We start from the raw sequence: 10,612 nt of genomic DNA, 5'->3' as shown, positions 1-10,612 counted from the left end.
AGACGCCAAGGCTCTCTCAGTAGTCTGTGGGGGAAATAAAGCTTTATGTGCAGTAAAACTGTCCTCACTCGAATCCTCACGTTTCTAAAAATAAACATAGAGACGTGCACAAACATCATCCGACTCTTTCTTCCTCCGACCTCCACAGGAAGTCGATGTCACCGAGTAGTTTGCTTACAGGGGCTCAAGTGGGATAAAAAATATTCTAATAATTATGAGCATACAGGTGTTCAGACAGGCATGAAAGAGGAGGCAGCTGGCTGCCCGTTGCCTCAGCAACATTTGAAAGCTTTTGGCTACTGAGTCCTAATTGTCGACAAACACATATTTCACGCAGTTCGTTTTAATTGGGACAAAGTGCTTGTCTCCAGCTTCACATGGGTGGTAGTGGGGGCATGTCATGCTGATGATATTCTGTTTTGGGAAGTGTATAACAGGGCAACAATTAGTCACTCTTTTTTTACAGCTTTCCCTTTCCATCATCCATGTACCTGAAACCACCGCTTGTAATATTCTTGATGATAAAAGCTGAATGTAGAATTTAAAATCTGGATTAATTAGCACTAGATCAAAGTCAGTCAAGAGTTTTTTGCCCATTCTTGTTTCAACCACATGTGGTCCACAGATTCAGCTCCAGCATATGGTTTTATTTACTGTTGTAGAGAGGTTAAATAGGAAACTTGGATAAGGGAGAACACATTGGATCTGTTGGATTTTCAATCTTTCTTGGGCCTTTCAAAACATATATGCATCTTATCAGCATTTTACTTTCTGGTGGCAACTGGGCCTATAATTTTAGTCTAACGTATGTAAAATGAAAGGGAACACATATAAGAAAGAAAAAAATCTTTATTGGTTAAAATAGCTTTTCACAGATATGATTAATGATGTTTTGTTTTTGCTCTGTTCTGCTCTGTTTCTTCTCATGCACTTGAACACTGTACAACAGTGGATTTCCATGGAGTGACTTCATTTCATCACACTTCTATCAAACAAATATACAAACAAATTTTTGTCTGTCATTGGATGGAAAATCTGATATTGATCTCAACAGATCCGGGTCAAGACCAAAAGGTACAGCTCTGTATAAATGTGGTCATTTTTTGCCTTGTATGCGGTAAAAATAAATTAGTATCATGCATATCAGAGAACATTTGCCACTTCTTGCATCATATTACAACCTAGCCAGGATTTCAGTGCAAACACCATTGTAGCTGAAACAAAATTCCTGATCCTGCGTGTTCGAGTACCAAAATACTATGATGCAAAGTTGTGGAATTCATAATTGTCCAATTGAAATTTCATCAACTAATGGTTGGTGTTTGTGGAGCTACATTGGTGTATACCATATTTTAATATAGTGACTAAATATTAGTCCAGCTCTCTAAGCAGTCTTCTAAAAACTCACATTTGTGACACAGTTAGCTTGATTTACAGTACTAAAATCTATCTCTCAAGCAGCAAAGATTACATTGAATAAAAAAAATTATAACAAAAACACTCTCTACTGCCCTCTTCTCCCAATCAAAAAGAACAAAATAAAATATCACCTTTGAAAAAAGAAAAACAAAACATGTCTTTCAAAAAAGGTTTTGGGACAAAAATTTGCAAAAGAGTCAAGCTGTGCATTGGTCTTACAGCAGCTTTAGTCCACACATCCATAATATCCCAAAAACAAAATAATAAAACTGACAGCACATAAATTCAAAGTTTATCAGGAAATGACAGTCCACTACAATTATTAAAAGAGCGTTCTTTCACTTATTGAGAAGTGTATTCTGAAATTTGGATTATGGTCAATAAATATGCTGTTGGGTGTAGTGACTTCAAATATTACTTATATAATTATGACCTTGGGTAGTAGTCAATCCTCATCTAGTGGTGGATGTCCTGTATATGTTTGGTAATAAATAAATAGTATGTCACGACATTTAGCACTATTTAGCAGAATATTTAGCAAAATTGACTCACAACCCTGTTTCACATGATGGATTTGAGGTCCTGTGAGAGAAGGCTCATGATGGGGACTAGACACCAAGTGTAGTTTCTATTTTTCTTTTCCTGTCTGTTTTCAGTAAATGAACAAAAACCAAAAATCACCACTGCAAGTGCAACATTTTCAAATTGGAATGTTTGTTGTCCTTTAAACTGTATTTGTTAAAGTGTCTGTGTGTGTGTGTGTGTGTGTGTGTGTGTGTGTGTGTGTGTGTGTGAGAGTGCGTCTATGTGTGTGTGTGTGTGTGTGTGTGTGTGTGTGTGTGTGTGTGTGTCTGTACGTGGTCACTGGATTACAACAACACAGGTCGATCAAACCAAACACATTACCAAGGCATAATCTTCTAGTGTGAGGTGAGGGACTGTCATGGGAATCAGCAAACAGAACGTCACGTCAGAGTCTTGTGCCCTTCCCTCCTCCATAGCTGTTCTGTTGTTAAGGCTTGTTAGCTCCACTAGTTTCAACATCATCATTAATGGGTAGTACCTCCAGCAGTGTTAAGTAATTGTTTTTTTAAGTCTCTGATGACTAGAGTCTGGTAAGGCCAGTGGATGAGGATGGGAGGGGGGAGGGGGTGGGGGTGGGGGGTGGGGGGGTTGGGGTGTGAGGGCGGTTATGGGGATTTGGGGGGTAGAGGAGGACTCACCGGCCTCACCACCCCACCCCTGTTCCTCTTTACTCTTAGCACGCGAGGTGGCCTCTTAGTGATTTCTGTTCTCTGGCCAAGCCCACCCCAACCCCCCCCCCCCCCCCCCCGCCACCCCCACCCCCCGCGTTCATCAGAACACAAAAGGGATTGAGAGAGAGGGAGAGTGGGGGACCAAGAGAAAGAGTGAAGGGGGGGGAGACAGGGTGGTGGGGGTGAAGAATGATGGGGTGGTGGTGGGGTGGGGAAAGAGTGCCGGAGGCGGGGGTGTGTGGGGGGTGTCCAGCCAGGCTAGACGTCTAGATCATCCGGCCGCGGCCGGCTGCTGATGCGACTGCTGGCCCGGCTGCACGGCCTCGGGTCCATGAGCGCCAGCGGCTGCAGCTCGTGACCCGGCGACAGTTTCTTGTGCTCCTGGGTGTCGTCGGGGAAGTCAAAGGCCTGGGCGTGCGAGTTGGAGATGGTGCTGCCATTTTGGCCTAGCCGGTTCTGCTCCGTGCTGTAGTTGGCCCAGTTCTGCTCGTTGGCCTGCTTGTTGAAGTTGCGACAGGAGTTGGTCCTCTCCCCCGTGGCCAGCTTGTAGCCCGGCGGGGACATGGGCGAGAGCGGGGCGGTTGGCGACGAGCAGCCGTTGTAGTAGGCATACTTGGAGGTGGACAGATCCTTGGGCGTGGTGCTCAGAGTGCCGCCAGCAGGCGGGTATATCTGCTTGTTGTTCTGCTTGACGCGGTCCTTGATGCGCTTGAAGAAGACGTAGAAGAGCTCGACCACGTTGAGTGCCAGCGACACCAACGACACCACCAACATGAAGATGATGAAGACGGTCTTCTCCGTGGGCCGCGAGAGGAAGCAGTCGACGCGGTGCGGGCAGGGCACGCGCTCGCACGTATACACGGCATTGAGCGTGAAGCCGTACATATACCATTGGATGACCAGGAAGCCCACCTCGAAGAGCGACTTGAAGAGGATGCTGACGATGTATGTGCGCAGGAGGGCGCCCTTCATCTTGACCTTGCCGTGCTCCTCAAGGCCGTACTTGAGCTTCTTGAGCTCGATTTTCTTCAGCGGCATCTCCACGTCGCCGCCATCGTTGCCAATCACATTGAGCTCCTCCATCTTGCGGTTCAGCTTCACCTCCTTGCGCATCAGGTAGAAGACGTGAGCCAGGTACAGGAGCGTGGGCGTGGACACGAAGATGATCTGCAGCACCCAGAAGCGCACGTGAGAGATCGGGAAGGACTTGTCGTAGCAGACATTCTCGCAACCGGGCTGCTGCGTGTTGCACTTGAAGGCAGACTGCTCGTCACCCCACGCCGACTCCACGGCTGTGCCCAGCACCAGGATGCGGAAGATGAAGAGCACAGAGAGCCAGACCTTCCCACCAGCTGTGGAGTAGGCCTGGACCTTGTCCAGGAGTCTTCCTAAAGCACTCCAGTCACCCATCTTGAGGAAGATCTAAATGCAAGCAGATGAGAACCAAAAAAACAGTCATCCATCGGACAGGTGTAAATTCTCACAGAATGCAAATAAAATCAAAGCTATTCCAATACATGGTATTGCATGCATCAATGACATCAAATGCAGACTGCAGTGCACATTCATAAGCCTGAAATATCTGATTTATCTTTTCTTAGAGCAGATGAACTCTATTTACAGTTGTGTTAACTGTTGAGGTGAACAGCTGGACCCATGCAGCTGACGGTCAAGTTTGATTTGACCGTTATATTGTTTGTTTATTTTTCTTTGTATAAGACTAAATATCTGTTTACTATATTTGTACCTATCCATCACAAAAACATTTTGAAATAAAAGTGCAAACATGAAAGTGCATAAAATAAGTTAATGTGGCATGTTGATATCTCAGTTGATGTGTAGAAGCTGCTTAATTTACAGTCCCCATAACTTCTAAAAACATTACACTACAGCAGTCCATACATCAGCAGAAGAATGTCTAGCCCTGCACCTGTGTTCTTTATGTGAATTCCTATCTGGCACCACAGACTCTCAAACAGGCCTATTTTACTTGCATCTCTCAAACGCAATGCAGTCGATTTATTGGAGCTTACAAACAATTTAGATCACATCTTATGTCATAGCTGCCGTACTTTTCACGTTTCAGTGAGCGCAGCAACATGAGCTCTGGCACGGAAGTCTCTGTCTTCCACTCCGAAGTCATTGAAACATTTAATCTTGGTAGTCTACTATGAGTGGGATATTGTGTATGGCAATTAAAAACGGTCGACACACAGGAAAGAAGCGAGTGACACACCTAATTCTGCATTAAAACACCAATGATCACTAACTAATCTTACTCTGTTGTAAATGGCATGATTATTTCAATTTGCGGATTGTCCGAGCTCTGTCAACTTCATCCATGACACAAAGCATAGCTAATCCTACGTGCTTTCTGTGTAAAATGTCGAAATTATAGACTATTCGCTGCTTTTAAGGCACGCTGTCGTGACCACACAACGGGGTGTATAGGAGGTGACATTGACCGCTGTCTCGGATAAATTGCATAGGCCTATGGCTTAAATTCGTAAAATCTATTAATTTATGCGGTAATTCCTGTCTATGTGGTTTGCACGAGACGCGTTTCTTTTCTTCGCACAGAATTCACTTTGTATCGGTTGTAGCGCATCTGAGTTTATTATTAAGGCAACGTAAAGCTCTTTCTATTTAATCCTTATTTGTCTACATACATAACAAACGTCCTTCTGGTCCCTATCACGTCCACTAGGCTATGCTAAATGTTGTGTTGCTTTGATCCCATATTTAAAACTCGCAATTTCTGATTCAAGTTCACAGGTAGGCCCAAGATTCCAGATAGAGCATGGGCCTGATAGAGTGCCATCCAGAAAGAACTTCACATTCCCGCAGCTGTGAAACGTGTGCCCTCCAGATGCGTGACAGAACTAAACAAATTCGAGTTCAAGTTAAGTGTAACTGGTCTTAACAGGGGAAAGAGTATTATCCGATTAAATTCTAGCGCTGAAAACTGATCCTGGTGTAAATATGGTTTATTTCCCACTCACTTTTGTTTGAAAATCCCTTAAAGTGTCAAATAATTAACTGTTAATTTGTCTCAAGACTGTTATTGTTGGCAAGATCTCGTCAGGATGTCTATAAGCGACAGTGTAGCCTAGGTTAGATGCTCAATGTTGTAATGTCTGTAGTAAATTTCTGAAAAAACTAAAAGCCTGAGTGATTTACAAATCATCGCTTCTATATTACACCTCATCTGTTTTAAATGATCTAGTTCAAAATCAACTCATTGTGATAGCATCAAAACGGGTTGCGTCTCATATAATAAAGTTTAGGGGCATAGCCTACTTTCCCAAACAAAGTTCACAAACTATCAAAACACAAAAAAAGGTTATCTTTCTTCCTTTAAAGTTCTCATATAATATAAAGCTTACCTGGAAAGTCACCAAGAAGTAAGAAGAGAGCCCAGAGAGGGACTTTCTCCGTAACTTCTTCTCAAACAGTCACCGCTTTCTTGAAATCCAAGTTTAGGACTACAGAGAAACTGAGCACCACTTGTCAAACTTTCCTTGCTTATAACAGTCTTCGTACGGGTTGGGAAGGAGGGAAGAAATCCAGAGACAGAGAAGTTTTTTGTCACCTGATTCCCTACGTCAGAAGTTTCGGACCTCCTGGACTCCTTGCTGAACCCGTTAACAAACCTACACATTTGAACGCATGGAAGCGCACATAAAGTTTCATACTCCGGATTTTTTGTTTACAAATACTTAATCTGCAGACTGCGGAAGTTAGTTATTAAGATAATTTGGTTTCAAGCTCTATAACCCATTTTTAAAAGAGTTTGTGATCGTTTAAATAAAAATATAGGATAAAACTTTAAAATGGTTTGGAAGGGATGGCTCATTTTAAGCATGGATTTATCATATTTTCCAGTCCGACCATGCAACACAATGATTTCAACATCACTGGTCCAAAATATTGTCTTATCAATGTTTATTTGGACTTTTAAAGTTCATCTCATACACAAGAGACAGAACCTGACCATTTGTAAACTTGGAGCTCAAGTCATAGGCTTTAAAATGTAAAATGAGGGTAGTTGCGCCATCTAGTGGCTATTAGGTTTACACAGGTAACCTCGTGAAATGTCAACTAATTTGTGTAAGTTTGTAGTCGTTTTATAAATAGGCCTTTAAGTATATAAGTATATTCTTGAATGTACTTATATTCTTGAAAGTCATGTTCCTATTCTTGAAAAAAAGCAGAGTTGTTTTTGAAATAAAATCAATGGAGTTACTGTCCGTCACTGCAAGAATGACAACTTTGAAGAACTCAATCTTGCTGTGTTAACTCCGTGTTGACTCTGACATGTAAAACAAAACCAAATCGTAGAGTTACCTGAGCACATCAGAGTGACAGAGTAGACCTTTGATGGGCCACCACCATGGACGTGACTGAACGCCATTCCATTCGTTTTTGTGTTATTGGGCTCAAAGAATGATCAATCTGCCGTCTGTACTGGTGAAGATTTAAAAAACATAGAAACAATTTCATTATGGCTAAGGATCATTTAATTTAAGACAGGTATTTTATTTCAAGTTAGCCGTATAAAAGAGACAAAATAAAACAGAAAGTATTCTCTCACACAAAGTCTGCTGACAGTGTAAATTGACCAGACAAAATCCACCTGTAACTGTATACTGTACATGATAATTTGCATTCACTTCCTTATTTCCAAGTCCTAAACCATGATCTACTGTACTGAGTGCGTCCACTCAGGCCTTGCAAATGTAACCACTAGTTTTTCAAAATGACTCTTACAATTGTGTCATTAATTGATATTACTCTACACAGTTATAATTAAAAAAGGCTGTAATGGGAACCACAAACAAAATTGCTGTAGGCTAAACTCCTGAACTGTCAGAGGCCTTCATGGCTCATAGGTCCAAATTTTTTTGTTCCAGTTCAGATATGAAGTAGCATGAGCTTGGCTTTTTGCTCCAAGAGGCCTTGGTCATTTGTTCTTGTCCTCCTCCTTTTGTTTTGAGCTGTCCTGTTCTTCACACGGTCTATCATGCCTCCGTTTTCTCTCTCTCCCTCTCTCTCTGCTTCATCCTCTACTCCACTTCATGTCATTCCTCTCTTTCTCTGCACCCTCTTCATCCTCAAACACATGCCTTAAATTGTAATCTCCACCCACTGGTTGCAGCTCAGATGCCAATCCTTGGGCTCACAGCACGGACTACTGGCTTTGCTACATCGCTTCCTACATGAAGGAAATCACAATCACATCACTCTTCTGGAGCCATATAGAGATGTGATGTATATTCTCTGTGGTCTGGCCACCCATATAAAATTGGACCTGAGAGATTCTGTGATTGATTAAGTATCAGAGTGCAGTTTGGGTGCTTCAGTGATGTCTGTAATAGATGGATACTTTCCTTCGACGAGAGGCCTGTCCCGACACTGCCAAAACAAGGCAGGATAAAAAGAAATTCAGCGTGAGAGTGTTCAGCGGAAACATTAGCATGACTTGTCCCTCTGTATGGAAGTAGTATAGCAGAGCCGAGATCTCTATACGGCTCTGTAGAATAGTAGTGCTATATCGCCATCTAGTGGCAACTATCACCAACTTCCACCACCAACTGGCGTTCAAGAGACACATTCATGACCCACAACTCACACAACATACACTTACACACTCACACACTATAGAAAACGATACCAGCACACAAAAGCAGCACAGACAGGCAGGCAGACAGAGCGACAGGTCTCACTGTAGTTTCTGAAGAGTGGGACAGGAGTGAATGAGGGAGAGGATCCACTTTGCAGCTGGCAGTCAGGCAGTGGACCACCAGTTGCATCTTTCTCAGTCCAGGCAGAGAGTGCAGGGAAGACATCAGGGCATCATCATGCTCATCAAGCTGTGAACCTCTATTACACACACACATACAAAACCATTAGTAACACAGTATACTTCAGTACACAAAACCATCAATAACAGTAAGTGATATCAGACTTCATTGATATAGGTATTATATGAATTATATGAATTTCTATGGGTACTTTTGGGTTCTTACGTTTCAACTGGATGTTGGAAAAAATAACAACTTAGGAGAAAATTCTTGAGGCCAAAGCTTTTCATTGGTGACTGTGGTAGAGAGAGTGGCATCTGGGAGACCGTGGATTTCCACCTTTTGTGTAGAAAGATTAATATAAGTTGAAAGAGCTTCCATTGAACCAAAATGCTAGTTGCTATAGTTCTGCTAGTTCTCAGGGGCGTTGATGGAGGGGGGGAGGGGGTAGATAGATAATAATCACTCTATCCTGCAACAAAGGTTAGAGTGATTATTACTTAAAATTCTCTCTTTAACTCAAATTTACTCCTTGGTTTTTGGAAAGAAATGTTTGCTAAAATGTAGAATATTTACATGAGAATATGCGATACCAGCAAAAGATTACCCATATTTGAATTCACTGAACAAATACACCTCTCTCCCTTCATTGCAGGACAATGCGAGGCACCCCTTCACTGCCTATTTCCAATTTACAGAGTCTGGGCAGTAAAAATCACCAGATATATTTTTCAGCAGACACAGTGACTGGACAGGATTGTGAGGATACATTCACAGATTGGATTGGCTTAGAATTGCTATAGATTCCCCTTTAATGATGGCTTTGCCAGCTCACCAGGGCCCAGGGACTGATGGCATCCTTTGTCAAAGACAGAGATGAGAAGCTGTCCATAATCCTGCCAAGCACAGCACAAAGTCAGCGTGATCAGATCAATACTCAATCTAAACCCATGGATATTGGTATTGCAAATTATATATGGTCTTTTGGGCCCCCACCGTCGACTTCAAGGCAGGCACTAGGGTTAGGCAAGGGTTAGGGCTAGGGCTAGGGTTAGGGTTAGGGTTAGGTATGGCAGCGCTGCCTTGAAGTGGATGGTGGGGGCCCAGAAGACCATCAAGCACTGCAAATAAACACACTTGTTTATATGATCTGAACCAGACAGACAGACAGACAGACAGCTCTTACTGTAGTGTCTGCAGGGTGGGGCAGGTTTGGATGAGGGACAGACTCTCAGTAGCCCAGCTCACAGTCATGGTGCACACCACATGGTGCAGACCAGACAGAGATTGCATGGAGACTATAGCATTCACATACATTCCCCTTGGGGATCAATAAAGCATCACACACGCACACACACACATACACACACACACTCACACACATGCCCAAACAAATACAAAAACAAACATAACCGCATGGGGGAATTATCACGGTCCAAGCAAAATGGGGAAGTGCCCTTAAAGTCCTATTTTTGACATAGTTCTCTGTTTCTCAAGGTCACTGAGTACTGTCAGTACAAACAAGAAATGACAACTAGAGCAGCCAGAGACAGCTACAGTGCTACACTCTGGGGACATGCTTGTGATGGTTTGGTTGAGCTTTGTCTCATCTTTTAAGTTGCCGTAGAACAGTGTGATTCATGTACTTTTGTATGTGTGTTCTGTATGTTTCTGAGTAATGTATGTGTGTGTGTGTGTGGGGGGGGGGGGGGGGGGGGGTCATGAGATATTACTTGCAAATGGGAATTTGGAATTAAACTTGGGATAGGGAATCTATCGTTTTTTGCTCCACAAACACTTTTAGTGTGAAAAATAACAACCGTAATAATACAATAGGGTTCTAGCAGTTTCTCTGCTTGGACCCCTAAATATCTTATGTCATGTTCTGTAATAACATTGCTTGGTAGCATACAGTCTAGTCTCTTGTAAATGGTTGGGGGAAAATTCTCATTCTTTTTTCTTAACAGAAAGTTCTGAAGGATGTCTTGAAAGTTGATAAACCGTTTTTGTCAATGCAGTCAAAGAACCAGGAAACTCAGTCTGAATTCTAAAACACATTTACCTTCATCTATTTCTCTCTCACACATACACACACCATACCAGAATTCCAAAGGCACATACAAGATACAGTGT

At 42.6% G+C, this 10,612-nt stretch overlaps 1 protein-coding gene across 1 annotated transcript; it reads right to left on the bottom strand.

Annotated features, from left to right (window-relative positions):
• Positions 1–2,832: 2,832 nt before the first annotated feature.
• gja1b (gap junction protein alpha 1b) lies at positions 2,833–6,190 on the bottom strand. The gene is made up of 2 exons (XM_076272424.1): positions 6,062–6,190; positions 2,833–4,097 (listed from the first exon to the last, which is right to left on the bottom strand). The coding sequence occupies exon 2, from the start codon at positions 4,083–4,085 to the stop codon at positions 2,934–2,936; it is 1,152 nt and encodes a 383-aa protein (XP_076128539.1). The 5' UTR covers positions 4,086–4,097; positions 6,062–6,190; the 3' UTR covers positions 2,833–2,933.
• Between the last annotated feature and the right edge of the window lie 4,422 nt (positions 6,191–10,612).

This window comes from Alosa pseudoharengus, unplaced genomic scaffold, assembly GCF_046254945.1.
Source record: "Alosa pseudoharengus isolate Yale_2024_CS ecotype anadromous, Long Island Sound unplaced genomic scaffold, YU_APseudo_1.1 YU_APseudo_1.1_scf_7, whole genome shotgun sequence".
Classification (NCBI taxonomy): Eukaryota; Metazoa; Chordata; class Actinopteri; order Clupeiformes; family Clupeidae; genus Alosa; species Alosa pseudoharengus.
Note: the sequence above shows the minus strand (reverse complement) of the source record. Positions and strands in the feature narration are given on the sequence as shown.

Bases quoted from the DNA above. Each gene is read 5' to 3' on its own strand.
- gja1b (XM_076272424.1), bottom strand. From the start codon at position 4,085: ATGGGTGACTGGAGTGCTTTAGGAAGACTCCTGGACAAGGTCCAGGCC.